This window comes from Procambarus clarkii, chromosome 28 (assembly GCF_040958095.1).
Source record: "Procambarus clarkii isolate CNS0578487 chromosome 28, FALCON_Pclarkii_2.0, whole genome shotgun sequence".
NCBI classification, from domain to species: Eukaryota; Metazoa; Arthropoda; class Malacostraca; order Decapoda; family Cambaridae; genus Procambarus; species Procambarus clarkii.
Window position 1 is genome coordinate 8,626,924 of NC_091177.1, and position 15,080 is coordinate 8,642,003.

General features: G+C 39.4%; 1 protein-coding gene and 1 pseudogene across 1 annotated transcript; both read left to right on the forward strand.

Moving 5' to 3' along the window:
* Positions 1 to 215: 215 nt before the first annotated feature.
* On the forward strand, positions 216 to 9,207 carry LOC123754926 (uncharacterized; annotated as a pseudogene).
* A 3,908-nt stretch (positions 9,208 to 13,115) lies between these two features.
* On the forward strand, positions 13,116 to 14,473 carry LOC123754917 (cuticle protein AMP1A). Its single transcript, XM_045737260.2, is given in 5 exon segments — positions 13,116 to 13,145; positions 13,268 to 13,399; positions 13,401 to 13,504; positions 14,164 to 14,182; positions 14,184 to 14,473. Coding segments are annotated over 5 exon segments (477 nt in total). The 5' UTR covers positions 13,116 to 13,136; the 3' UTR covers positions 14,397 to 14,473.
* The last annotated feature ends 607 nt before the right edge of the window (positions 14,474 to 15,080 follow it).

The window sequence follows — 15,080 nt, forward strand, 5'->3', positions numbered from 1 at the left end:
AATCGTTTTTTGACTTCAATGAAGTAATAAAAACTTAAGGTGATTACCTTACTCACAGAAAATAAAAAAGAGAAAAAGCAAAGTGGGTAAACAAAAACTTTGCACGAAAGGTTAGCAGGACTACAGATACTGACTAGATTTTAAAGTCAAGGGCGTGTCTACTGCAGGTTCCAAGCGGCCCTGTGCCAGTCGCAGGTGCCACCAGGCGAAGACCTTTACATTGCCACTATAAAAGTCAGAGCGCCGCGATTTTGGGTACCAGTACCCACCAAGACCACTCACCATGAAGTTCGTAAGTGTAAAAGCGTGTTATAGTGCTTAGCCAGAGCGTCATACGCTTGGCAGGACGCAACGTTATATGCGTATTATTAGTGAAATATGGACGAGTGATTCCGTTGATGATATTTTTTATGAAAACATTAACAATAATTTATCTTAAGGTGATCCTCGCCGCCTTGGTCGCCGTGACCGTCGCCGCACCCAGGCCTGACAGCGCCAGCTCCGCTGAGAGTGTTGAAGTAGTGCCCATCCTGAGGGACGACCGTGTCCACGAAGAGGACGGACGGTACAGCTTTGATGTAGAGACTGGCAACGGTATCGTCTTGTCCCAGTCTGGTTCTCCCGACGGTCCCGAGGGCACCATCGTCAAGTCTGGAAGCTATTCGTGAGTGTCAACGTTTTACTTACTTCAAATGAGATAAACTTTGCTTCAAGATAAACAAAGTAGTGATGTTTAAGGAACTAATGATAGTGAAAGAGACTTATTTGTATATTTAAATTGTCTTTCAACAGCTACACTGCTCCTGATGGCACTCCCGTCCATGTGACGTTCGTCGCCAACGAGAACGGCTACCAGCCCCAGTCTGACCTGCTGCCAGTGGCTCCTGCCTTCCCCCACCCAATCCCCCAGTTCGTGCTGGACCAGATCGCCTTCGCTGCTGAGGAAGACGCTGCCCGTGCCCGAGGAGAGCTCTCTGCTGAGTCTGATTAGATTCTTTCCTTCAGGTCCGGCGCTCCATAAGAACTTCAGATTTTCAACAATTACTTGACTACTCCTGAAGTTGACATGTATTTATTCTATTTATTTTAGAATGAAATATACTCTTTACAAATACTGAAGTTTTTCAAATTTGATTATCCTCTGATGGTTACCCTACCTTGCGGTTACCTTGCGGTGGTTCCGGGGTTCAAGATTCCCGCGGCCCGGTCTCTGACCAAGTCTCCCATCGTTCTGTCTTAGTCTGGTAAATGGTAGGAACATTTGCTTAATAAATAAGTAAAATATCAATATTTCTCATATGCGTATAAAAATTTCGCCTATTAAATCCATTTTTTTGTATATATAAGAACTTATTTATAATTTTATATTGCATAAATGATTGTATTTAATAATTTATGGAATATATTATTGTTTTAATCAATTATGTATATAAATGTTTGAACAAAAAGTAACTCTCACTTCCCTAGTTTTATACGGAGTAATAACACTATGTATAGATAAAATTCCCTGTAAAGAAACAGGTTCAGGATAGAGAGTGAAAGTCTGGCCTTGTGTGTAACATGAACCTTTACGCAGCACCATTTAAAAACATGAGTAAGGTAAACAAATAAAGAAAAACTGGTTGTAAAATAGTTTATGTAAAAACAATTTTGTTATTCTATGGATGGTAACTCACTGACTGGTTTGTTTATGCAGACTTTTCTATGTAATAAATGATTGGCGATAATGATAACAATTTTCAATCATTATGCTATCATCCAAATGCATATTGTATTTAATGAAATGATTGTATTTATCAGGAGTATTAATGAAATTTAATGAAATGATTGTATTAACACATGAGTATTACAGCTTAATACAAGAAGTGCGAGAACACAAGAATATCTGAGAGTGCTTAAGCTCTTTTGGTTTATGCGAGTCACTTTTGATTTTTATCAACTACATCTACTCTTATATACGAGAAGTCTTTTACAGTCTTGCTCGTCTTGTGCCTCTCCTTTGACACGTATCCTTCCCCTTAGCGGGTGTGACCTACGGGGACTCCACTGCGGCCCTTCACCTCGTGTATTCGCAAAATCCGCGGGTACATCTTATTTACTTATCTCGGACATATTACTGAAGTAATACATTATTGTTTACTTTATACGAGATAAACATATTAATGTGTTTGTTTCGTATTTGCATTCCAAACATTCAAATTTGTCTTTTACTTACGAAATTGCCCGACAGACCACTGGATCATTGTCTAACACATTGCACAATTACAAACCCAATAAGATTTTAACTAAGATTCAATAGAGCAGAAGACGTTGTTAAACAAATAGGGCATAATCTTACTGATACGAACATACGAGTCTTAAATTCTCATACTCCTCCTAAGTTAAACAGAAACAAGAGACATGTAACACTAGTGGGCCAGCCAGAGGCTTGGGGGCCCGCGCAGAAATGTCCATGAATTTTTTTTTATGAAATTGAAGACAATTATAGAACATTCTTTCTTGACCCAAATAGTTACTAATATTGGAGGTCTATTGTCTACTTCAGTCCTATATAAACTGAATACAATCAAGACTTTATTAAATAGAGTTTTTAATTTCTGTTCGGATTATTAACTATATATTTGATACTGAAGATAAAATCTTGCACGAATTCTTTATTTCAAATGCCTTTCCAAGGAAAATATTTTATAGAATCCTGATGAGATTCTTAAATATTAAATTTCTACGTACTGACGTGGTTACCATAGTCCCTAAAGACACACATTACGTCAAATTCCCGTATTAGGGTACTGAAAGCTTTCAGTTCGTGTTTATTAACAACTACGCAATTGGAAACAATTTTAAATGTAGCATTAACCCTATGACCTTAGATCGCGTTTTGCCACCTGTCCTCAGTCCAGGCTGGTCCAAGCGGCGGCCGTCCCTGAAGACACAACTTTCACGTATTGTGTATTAAAAATAGGCTTGTTCTCATATATATATAAATTTATTTATTAAAGTTTTCTGTATATTTTGGCGTTAGTTAGGTTAGCTTACGTGTTTAGGTTCTGTTTGTGTCATTTGAATTTGAAGTATGTGGGTGAAGCTGTTATAGCATTGCGCTTCGAACAGAGGTCGTCTGAGAAGCACTATTCCTGGTTGATACCTGGTTGATGGGGTTCTGGGAGTTCTTCTACTCCCCAAGACCGGCCCGAGGCCAGTCTTGACTTGTGAGAGTTTGGTCCACCAGGCTGTTGCTTGGAGCGGCCCGCAGGCCCACATACCCACCACAGCCCGGTTGGTCCGGCACTCCTTGGAGGAATAAATCTAGTTTCCTCTTGAAAATGTCCACGGTTGTTCCGGCAATATTTCTTATGCTTGCTGGGAGGACGTTGAACAACCGCGGACCTCTGATGTTTATACAGTGTTCTCTGATTGTGCCTATGGCACCTCTGCTCTTCACTGGTTCTATTCTACATTTTCTTCCATATCGTTCACTCCAGTACGTTGTTATTTTACTGTGTAGATTTGGTACTTGGCCCTCCAGTATCTTCCAGGTGTATATTATTTGATATCTCTCTCGTCTTCTTTCTAGTGAGTACATTTGGAGGGCTTTGAGACGATCCCAATAATTTAGGTGCTTTATTGCGTCTATGCGTGCCGTATATGTTCTCTGTATTCCCTCTATTTCAGCAATCTCTCCTGCTCTGAAGGGGGAAGTGAGTACTGAGCAGTACTCAAGACGGGACAACACAAACGACTTGAAGAGTACAACCATTGTGATGGGATCCCTGGATTTGAAAGTTCTCGTAATCCATCCTATCATTTTTCTGGCTGTCGCAATATTTGCTTGGTTATGCTCCTTAAACGTTAGGTCGTCAGACATTATTATTCCCAAATCCTTTACATGCTGTTTTCCTACTATGGGTACATTTGATTGTGTTTTGTACTCTGTATTATGTTTAAGGTCCTCATTTTTACCGTACCTGAGTACCTGGAATTTATCACTGTTAAACATCATGTTATTTTCTGATGCCCAGTCGAAAACTTTATTAATATCATCTTGAAATTCAAGAAATGTTTGGAACGTCATCTGTTGTTTGTAGTGAGTAAATCATTTCTCACTCATACACGGGATTGGGCGGCCGGAATAACAAACATTTGGCCTTTGTTGATGAGGACGACCTTTGAAGAGAACAAGCTTGGTGTTGTCTATCTTTTTAAATGTTGGAAATGTAATGTTCGATAAGTGAGAACTACATCTTTCGAACCATTAAACCCACTTGTGAGCACGTGGGTTACCGCATTGGTCTGCCTCTTAGGCAATGTGCATCCTATGCTATTCGAGATCACTGCGAAGAACCGTAACACCTTTTCACTTACAACGAATTAGCTGTTTTGTGTTTTAGCTCGTAACATCTGAAACTCAACGTCTTGAAAAGTATCTCAATCGCTAGAATGAAACCTGACTTGGATGGTTTGGACAACTTACGCAGTACTTCTTTTCTTTGAAGTATCGTCTTAAGTTTTTTCTATATTTTGTATATATATTTTTCTATATCTTTTATATTTTTAAATTTTTTTTTATATCTATATATTTTTATATATTTTTCTTTCCTGTGTATATGTATTTGTCCTTTACTTTGAATATAGTTTATAATAGGTGTTAATTTTAGTTATTTTAATTCATTTAATGAGATACAATTTTGAACAACATTAATGTTTTCAGTTAATCTTGCGTTGTATTTTATCTTTTTTTTTTTAGAACAGCTGTGCTATGAATTAAACGTCTGGTATTTTAAATACAATGAAGAATCTTTTCATTTATTATACTTTATATATATTTCCTCATTCTTAGTACATTTCATTTGTTAAATGCTCTGACACACAAAAAATTATCTAATGCCTCTGTGGCTAATTTTTGCTTTATATTTTATCTTTTTAGCTTTATCTATTCAATCAGTTCCTCCGAGAACTTTCCATGTGGTAATCATGTCTCCTCTAACTCTTCTATCTTGCAGCTATGTGATGATTAATTCCTGAAATCTTTCCTCGTAACTCATACCTCTCGGTTCTAAGATTTGTCTTGGCGTGTGTCTGAACTTTATCTAACTTCGATTTGTGGTTAACTAGATATGGACTCCATCTTGAAGCCGCATACCCCAGTATTGGTCTGACATATGTGACATACAAGTTTTGATTGATTCCTTACACAAATATTTAAAGACAGATTTGATGTTGGTCAACCTAACATATGCCGCGTTTAATATCATTTTAATGTGGGTTTTTGTAGAAAGGCTCTGAGTGACATCGACCCCATAGATTTTTATTGTGTACTCACCCAGATGTGATTGCGGGATAGACCTAAGCTCATAGCTCCGCCTTCCGAATATTCTTAGATTAATGCATTGACTCATTTCTCACGCTTGAATCATATTTACATTTAAATCTTTGAATCGAATTAATTTCAACGACTCCTGCATTTAACCAATTCCATTTATCGACAGCTCTGACACTGAAAAACTTCTTGATGTGTCTATGACTCATTTGCGTCCCCCAGTTTCCATCTATTACCCCTCGATCTGCTGTTCCTTACGTTGAACTATGCTGTTTTGTTTACTTTGTCAACTACCCTTAGAATTTTATCTGTTGTTATCATGCCCCCCCTCCCCTATCTCCACTTTCCTCCAGTGAAGTAAGGCTCAGTTCTCTCAGTCTTTCCACAATTTCTCCTCAGCTACAGAATTTAGTCTCGTTGCATATCTTTTGACCTTTTCTAGTTTCTCGTTGTCCTTTTTCAGGTACGAGTTCCATGCTGGAGACGCCTGGAATTCAATTGTGGGTATCACCTTCGTTGTATATAGAGCCCAGAAATCTCCTTTGTCCCAGTTTCTGAAGGATACGTGGATATTGGCCAGTATGCCATATGCAGCGGATGTTAGTCTGCTAATGTGGGCTTCTAGCACCAGATTTGGGACAATGTCCACTTCCCTGGTCTTTTTCCTTTTCCGATTGAAGACTTTGTCTTCCCTTTATCCTGTACCACGGTCTTCAGGTCTTCGCATTCCTGTTCCAATCCTCATAATTTTGAATTTGGCTGGGTTAAATTCTAGCAGCCATTTTTCAGACCATTTCTCAAGTATTCAAATCCTTTTGCAGTGCATCACAGTCTAAGCCCTAACCAGACGCTTCTCATTAGTTTTGCATCATCTGGAAACATTGATATGAAGGAGCCAATTTCCTGTCAGGTCATTGACATGTATTAGAAACAGGATGGACCCTAGAACCGACATTTGCTGTACTCCATTTATAACCTCTCTCCACTCTGACATCTCTCCATCTCACTGTAACCCTTTGCTTTCTTTCTGAGAGATATGTGTGTGTGTGTGTGTGTGTGTGTGTGTGTGTGTGTGTGTGTGTGTGTGTGTGTGTGTGTGTGTGTGTGTGTGTGTGTGTGTGTGTGTGTGTGTGTGTGTGTGTGTGTGTGTGGAATTCCCTAAGTGCAATTACCTCAGTGTAGTTAAAGGATGAGAGCTACGCTCGTGGTGTCCCATCTTCCCAGCACTCTTTGTCAAATAACGCTTTAAAATGAAATCAGTGATTTCAGTAGATAGTTAGAAATCTTCTGGTGACTTCAATAGAGAGCAAGTAGTAATCGGCTGGTGACTTCAATAGAGAGTAGGTAGGAATCCATTGGCGATTTCAACAGAGAACAAGTAGTATGCCGCTGGTGACTTCAATAGTAAGTACCAATATATATATATATATATATATATATATATATATATATATGTATATATATATATATATATATATATATATATATATATGTATATTATACAACTCTACCATGAATGTAACATTTCATTCACCTTGGCACTAGGTGCATTGAACACCCATCTTCTAAAGTGGGAGGGGGATACTAGACCAACATTATTGTGGGTTAGCCTCTGTGTGTGTGTGTGTGTGTGTGTGTGTGTGTGTGTGTGTGTGTGTGTGTGTGTGTGTGTGTGTGTGTGTGTGTGTGTGTGTGTGTGTGTGTGTGTGTGTGTGTGTGTGTGTGTGTGTGTGTGTGTGTGTGTGTGTGTGTGTGTGTGTGTGTGTGTGTGTGTGTGTGTGTGTGTGTGTGTGTGTGTGTGTGTGTGTGTGTGTGTGTGTGTGTGTGTGTGTGTGTGTTTGTGTGTGTGTGTGTGTGTGTGTTTCTGAGTCTGATTTTTCGTTTCAATAACAGATTCGATTAACAACAGTTTATACAAAGGAAAGGAACATTACAGCTACCGAAGTACTGGAAGGCATAGCTCAATGTCCCAGCATTTTTTCTTTACAGTAAAAACCAGCTCTACTCCGGGCTCTATGTGAACTGTAGCCATGAAAGTGCTTTTGGGAGAAGGAAGGTCAAGGGACTGGGCCAGGTAGACAGCGCCCTATATAAGACCACAAACGAAGGTCTCTCATCAGTATCTCCCTACCGCTGCTACCATGAAGTTTGTAAGTAGTGGAGTTTTATACCTACTATGAAGTGATATCGTTAAAGAAATTCTAACAATTTGTCAACAATTTGCTTTTACAACATTATCGCTAGATTTTATTATCATCTCTCTTTAGGTGATCCTCTTCGCCGTGGCCACTGTGGCCTTTGCTGCCCCTCAGTATGGGTACAGCGCTCCTCCTAAAAGTTCCAGCGAGGAGGTGGAGGATGGTGCCCATCCTGAAGGACGAACGTGTCCACGAGGAGGACGGCAGCTACAACCTGGACGTGGAGACTGGCAACGGCATCGTCTTGTCCCAGTCTGGCTCCCCCGACGGCCCTGATGGCTCTGTGGTCAAGGCAGGAGAATACTCGTGAGTTCTGGCACTGTAATGGCAGGGTGATTTTTTTTCGTCTAAATATTCAACATTGATTCATTCATTGGAGTTAGTGGGAAGTAAGTGCCCTTTTAGCTATGCAACCGATATTATATAAATAATATTATCTGTAGGAAAAGTTAAAATGTCTGGCAATGAATTCAATGATGCAAGGTGCGGTAAAAGCTCTAATGATATTGTTTACTTAGATATTTATTTGATGAACTTACAAACTCACAGATAATTGTAGTAAAGTCGAGGCCGATAAATGATAACATCTAATAGTTTGCTCAATATTGTTGAATGGGTCAGAGAAATTGGCCTTCCTGCGAGACAGCGTGAGGAATGAAATGACTATTGGGAATCTGCTCCCTTCCCCAGTATATCTTGAGGTTATCTTGAGATGATTTCGGGGCTTTAGTGTCCCCGCGGCCCGGTCCTCGACCAGGCCTCCACCCCCAGGAAGCAGCCCGTGACAGCTGACTAACTCCCAGGTACCTATTTACTGCTAGGTAACAGGGGCATTCAGGGTGAAAGAAACTTTGCCCATTTGTTTCTGCCTCGTGCGGGAATCGAACCCGCGCCACAGAATTACGAGTCCTGCGCGCTATCCACCAGGCTACGAGGCCCCGGACTCGAAAGAAAATATATGAAACTCTTTTTCTACAACTGTTATAACACTAAATTCAAATCGACTTCTCTGCTGAGTGCAGAAGCTGTGTCTGACTCTGCGATCTTGGAAACCACTGTTGGACTGCAACTCCAATATTAATAATTTTAATGTTCCTGTGTTAAGCTTTAACATAAGCTTATTAAAATAATGTTCTACGTTACTTGAATCAAGTAGGTATTATATTGAATAGCTTGTAACGTTCAGTAACACATAAGAACTATTGTATATGATTGAATAAAAGGAATAAAGAGAAAAGATCGGAGGGTAGAAGATCATTTACTTATTAATGGACCCACGTCTCATGATCTTCATATGAATATTATTTAATTCGTAAATTAAAGTTAACAAAGTTGAAGATAACAGAGGGCACACTCATATTGTCGATCATTTTTTCCCCACAGCTACACTGCTCCTGACGGTACTTTTGTCCACGTTAAGTTCGTCGCCGACGAGAACGGCTACCAGCCCCAGTCTGACCTGCTGCCAGTGGCTCCTGCTTTCCCCCACCCAATCCCCCAGTTCGTGCTGGACCAGATCGCCTTCGCTGCTGCAGAAGACGCTGCCCGCTCCTCAGAGGAAGAGGCTGCAGCCTCCGTCCGCTCCCCGGCCCTCAGCTACGGCGCCCCTCAATAACTTGAGCATTGAGAACTGTGGTCCTATTTATTGGTTGTGTATGAAAGATGGAAATTAAAATATGCTAAATCCTTTTATATTTAGTTTTTTTCACGTGGATTATCACCAACGTAACACCTACGCTCGCCACTTTCGTGTTATAGAGAGGAATCATTTTTGAAGAAATAGAACAAGAATTTCATATGAATAAATTATATTTTCCTCCCTAAAAATTAGATACATGTCTTAGTCATATTTTATACACTACGTTGCACACAACAGCATTACAAAGAACTAACACCATCACACTCCACCAAACTACCACAGCAACACACATCGCTGCTTCATACAGTTAGGTGTAAAATGCTTTCTGTGAGTTATTTAAAACAATATGTTAAATTTATACAACAAACTGATTCCATCTAGCTTTAATCCCTTCCGCTGCTCATACTTTATTTGCACTCTTCCCTTGGCTGTCCCTCATCTTCTTCGTCTTGAAAAAGTGAGAATCGAGCAGTACTCAATGCAGGAAGAGACAAGAGATTTGAAGATAATGAGCATTGTGACGAGATCCCTGGATATGAAGATTCTCTTAATCCGTCCAAGAAATTTTCTAGTTGACTCTTTATTTGTTTGGTTATGCTCCCTAAACGTTAGGTTGTCAGACATCATTATTTCCATATCCTTTTACATGTTGCATTCCTATTATGGGTTTGTTCGATTGTCTTTTGTACCCTGTATTTTATTTAATCACTTAATTTTCCATAAATAAGTACCTGGAATTTATCTCTGTTAAACATCATGTTATTTTCCGCTGCCCAGTCGAAAAGTTATTAATATCAGATTGTGGTTTTTCAATATCTTCTAAACAAGTAATTCCCAGCTGATTTTTGTGTCTTCGGCAATAGATGACACGAAGCTGTAATTTGTAAGTTTGTCTATATCTGACATGAGAGTAAGAAAAAACTGTGGTGCAAGGACTGCGCCCTGAGGTAAAAAGTTTTTCATTGTGCTTGGACTTGATTTACATTCTGTTAACAGGGGATTGAATATCCATTGCTGCTCTTCATCTGTTATTCCTATTGATATCATTTTATGTGCTATCGCTGCTCCATAATCACACTTATCATATGCCTTTGCAAAGTCAGTGGATACAACAGTCTGCATTTCGTTGTTCTTCTTATGCATCAGTGATTTTGTCATAGTGGGCGATTAAATACTGAATGACATAATCTTCTCGTCTTAATCCATGATTATCTGAGTTTTGAATGTCAGTTTTCACTATAAAACTGAAGATCTGATCTGAACTTTCATGTTGTTTATTAGGGTGCTAAAAGTAATCTCATGCTGATCTTTTGAGATTTAACTACTTTCCTTTTCATCTTCTCTATTGAATCTTCACTTGTAAGTATCAGTAAAATACTGGTGGAAGTTTTTTTTTTTTTATCCAGATTTTGCATATGTGAATAAATATTCTGAATTTTTCTTTTCTCTTGTATTGCGTTCTGTTCCAACTTCATTTCCTTTGTCTAAAATAATTGCTTCAGCTTCTGCTCTATTTTTTTAAACTTCCTGTTTAAATAATTTTCTCTATGTTGAGATAGTCGTGTCTACTTAATGAAACATTTCCGATATTGTTTTCCTTCTTCTGGAGTGTTTACAGCGTTCTCATTCTAACCTGGTCCTCTTTCTCACCACTAACTCTTAATATTTCATGTTAAACCCGCTCCAGCGTCTCACATCTTAACAAATGAGAAGACGACACCTTCACGCAGTTGGTCTGACGCCTTTCTTCCCATTTAATTCGCCCTAAAATGAGATGACATTACAACAATCGCTCTCGTTTACCGACTTCGCACAACATCCGTTTAAATATATTATCCTCCTCCTATATAATTTCCCAAAATATGAGAAAGTATGAGAAAATATTAGAAAGAACTTTTTCAGTGCCAGAGTAGTTAACAGGTGAAATGCGTTAGGCATGTGTTGTGGTAGAGGCTGACTCCATACACAGTTTCAAATGTAGATATGATAGAGCCCAGTAGGCTCAGGAATCTGTACATCAGTTGATTGACTGTTGAGAAGCGGGACCAAAGAGCGAGAGTTCAACCCCCGCAAGCACAACTACGTGAGTACACATACAAATAGAAGAGGACTCGCGGCTGTGTAGGCAGCGCTAGGGGGGGTCGTAGTCGTAAGGACCCGGGTTCGAGTCCGGCCGAGGCAGAAACATATGGGCAGAGTTTCATTCACCTAGCAGTAAATAGGTTCCTGGGATTAGACAGCTGCTACAGGCTGCTTCCTGGGGCATGAGTGTTTGTTATAAATATTTGTAGTAGACATCATAAAGGAAAAATAAATTGGTTAAAGAGGCGGGGTCCAAGAGCTAATAGCTCGATTCTACAGGCACAAACAGTAAATACACACACACGCGCTTGTATGACTTTCACAAGTCAATGGTGGTCTCGTGGTAGAGTATGCGGCTTTGCAATGCCAAAGTCGTAGGTTCGCGCCCACCTCATTGCCCTAGTGGATTTTCTCAATAATAATAATAATAATAATAATAATAATAATAATAATAATAATAATAATAATAATAAATATTCAATGGGAATACATATTGATATAACGCTGTTTATTTCGTATTTATTTCAGAATTTTCCCAGCGATTTTATTTTCTGGTATGTCTGCTTCCTGACACTTGACATCTCTAGGTTTACAATATTGCATCAAAAGTGTGGGGCAAATGATTGAACTACAGCAACCTGGAGTATTGAATTCAGGTGTGCATCAGTAAGTTAAGAACCAAGCCGAGAGTTTTTAATGGTCATTACAAGTAAGTGCTGTTACATGTGTGCTTACAAACATTGAAATATTTTTTATGCTAAATATTTGATACTTAGATAGTTCCGTGCCAAATATTGATAAAATGTGTCAACATCAACGCACATGAAGTTTTGTCTCTTATAGAAACACATTCTAATTCAATAATTTCTAGCTCAAAAAATTTTGGTAGTTCATTAATACCGAGAGGTTCCGAAATTTGCAGAAATCACTCTAGGAATTTCAAGATAATAAATCTTTCGTGATATTTATTCTTTATCTTAGAAACCTTGCTCCAGTAATTTCATGTGTGAGGGGCAGCATAAACCTTAGGTGTGTCGTGCTGGGATTTCAACGTTAGAGAGTGTGAAAGATTACTCTACAAATTGCCATGAAAAAAAGAATCACAAAATCATGAATCCTAGTCATAAAATTATCTCAGATTTGTTGCATTCTTGCATCTTTGTATTCAGGTAATTTTAGGCGTTCTGTGATATCCACATGAAAGCTAGATTTCGAATTCATTCATTATCTCTCTGAACATGTACAGGCTTTCCTTTCTGTTTCATTAAAATTTGTATTTTCACAATTCATTACAGTACTTCGGTAGAGTTTCCTGACTTTTCCATCAACCGTCAGGGTGATGAGAGGTCCATGAGGGTTCTTATTCTCTTTCACAAAGCAGTTGAACTGTCTTTGGAACTTCGTGCTCTAATAAGGTCAGATGTATTTATGACATCTTCCACAATATTTTACATTTTTCGTTTTACTGCGCAACACTTCTTCATGATTAATACCGTGGAAATTGCGAAATTCATGGTTGGCGTTTACAGTTACGAGTCTTTCTATCTATTATTTGTTAAGGTCTATTGTTAGCCAAACACGCAAGTTTGGTTCAGTAAACGCCCAATTTAGCAAGCGTTCCACCGAACTTATCAATACTCATCATCTGATGTTGTTTCTTTTACCTACATCAATTCAACAAAATCATCGGTATCCTGCATACTTTCATCAATACCGCATATAAAAAATTTAAGTTTTCTGTATCATTTACATCTATACGTTCCGGACCCTGTGTGTGTGAGCTGTGGCCGTGAAAGTACGTCTGGGTGAAGGAAGGTCAAGGCACTGGGCCACGTAAACAGTGGCCTATATAAGACCAGAAGAGAGGGTCTCTCATCAGTATCTCCCTACACCTGCTACCATGAAGTTTGTAAGTAGTGGAGTTTTATACTTAATATGAAGTGCTATTGTTAAATAAGTTCTACAACATTTTCAATAGTTAACTCAATAGTTAGCACATTTTCACTAGAAATGGTTCACAATTTTCTTTAGGTGATCCTCTTCGCCGTGGCCACTGTGGCCTTTGCTGCCCCTCAGTACGGGTACAGCGCTCCTCCAAAAAGGTCCAGCGAGGAGGTGGAGATTGTGCCCATCCTGAAGGACGAACGTGTCCACGAGGAGGACTGGCAGCTACAACCTAGACGTGGAGACTGGCAACGGCATCGTCTTGTCCCAGTCTGGCTCCCCCGACGGCCCTGATGGCTCTGTGGTCAAGGCAGGAGAATACTCGTGAGTTCTGGCACTGTAATGGAAGGGTGATTTTTTTCGTCTAATTATTCAATATTGATTCATTCATTGGCGTTAGTGGGAAGTCAGTGCCCTTTTAGCTATGCAACCGATAAAAAAAAATATTATCTGTAGGAAAAGTTAAAATGTCTGGCCATGAATTCAATGATGCAAGGTGCGGTAAAAGCTCTAATGATATTGTTTACTTAGATATTTATTTGATGAACTTACAAACTCACAGACAATGGTAGTAAAGTCGAGGCCGATAAATGATAACATCTAATAGTTAGCTCAATATTGACCAGACCACACACAAGAAGGTGAAGGGACGACGACGTTTCGGTCCGTTTTGGACCATTCTCAAGTCGGACCATTCTCAATCGACTTGAGAATGGTCCAGGACGGATCGAAACGTCGTCGTCCCTTCACCTTCTAGTGTGTGGTCTGGTCAACACAACAACAACAACATAAGAACTGTTGCATATGATTGAATACAGGAACTGAAGAGGGTAAGAGGGATCGGAGGGTAGAAGATCATTTACTTATTAATGGACCCACATCTCATGATCTTCAGCTGAATATTTTTTAATTCGTAAATTACAGTTTAAAGAGTTGAAGATAACAGAGGGCACGCTCATATTGTCGATCATTTTTCCCCACAGCTACACTGCTCCTGACGGCTACTCTTGTCCACGTTAAGTTCGTCGCCGACGAGAACGGCTACCAGCCCCAGTCTGACCTGCTGCCAGTGGCTCCTGCTTTCCCCCACCCAATCCCCCAGTTCGTGCTGGACCAGATCGCCTTCGCTGCTGCAGAAGACGCTGCCCGCTCCTCAGAGGAAGAGGTTGCAGCTTCCGTCCGCTCCCCGGCCCTCAGCTACGGCGCCCCTCAATAACTTGTGCATTGAGAACTGTGATCATATTTATTGGTTGTGTACGAATGATGGAAATTAAAATATGCTAAATCCTTTTATATTTACTTTTTTCACGGGGATTATCACCAACGTAACACCTACGCTCGCCACTTTCGTGTTATAGAGAGGAATCAACCTTGAAGAAAACGAACAATAATTTCATATGAATAAATTATATATTCATCCCTTAAAATTAGATACATGTCTTAGTCATATTTTATACACTACGTTGCACTACAACAGCATTACAAAGAACTAACAAAATCATACTCCACCAAACTACCACAGCAAAACACACCACTGCTTCATACAATTAGGTGTAAAATGCTTTCTGTGAGTTATTTAAAACAATATGTTAAATTATGCAACAAACTGATTCCATCTAGCCTTAATCCCTGGCCTTCCGCTGCTCATACTCTATTTGCACTTCTTCCCTTGGCTGTCCCTCATCTTCTTCGTCTTCTTTCATTATCTCCTAATTTACTTAAATGTTCTCTCCAAGCCACTTTAATCATTCTTTAACCAAACTCAGTAAACTCTCCTTATTCTTCAGAGATACTGACTTCAGTCTTCTATATCATTCCAAATCTTTTTCATTCCATCCTCTATATTGTTTTGTACCGACAGTGTTCTGGGAGTTTTTCTACTCCCCAAGCCTGGCCTAGG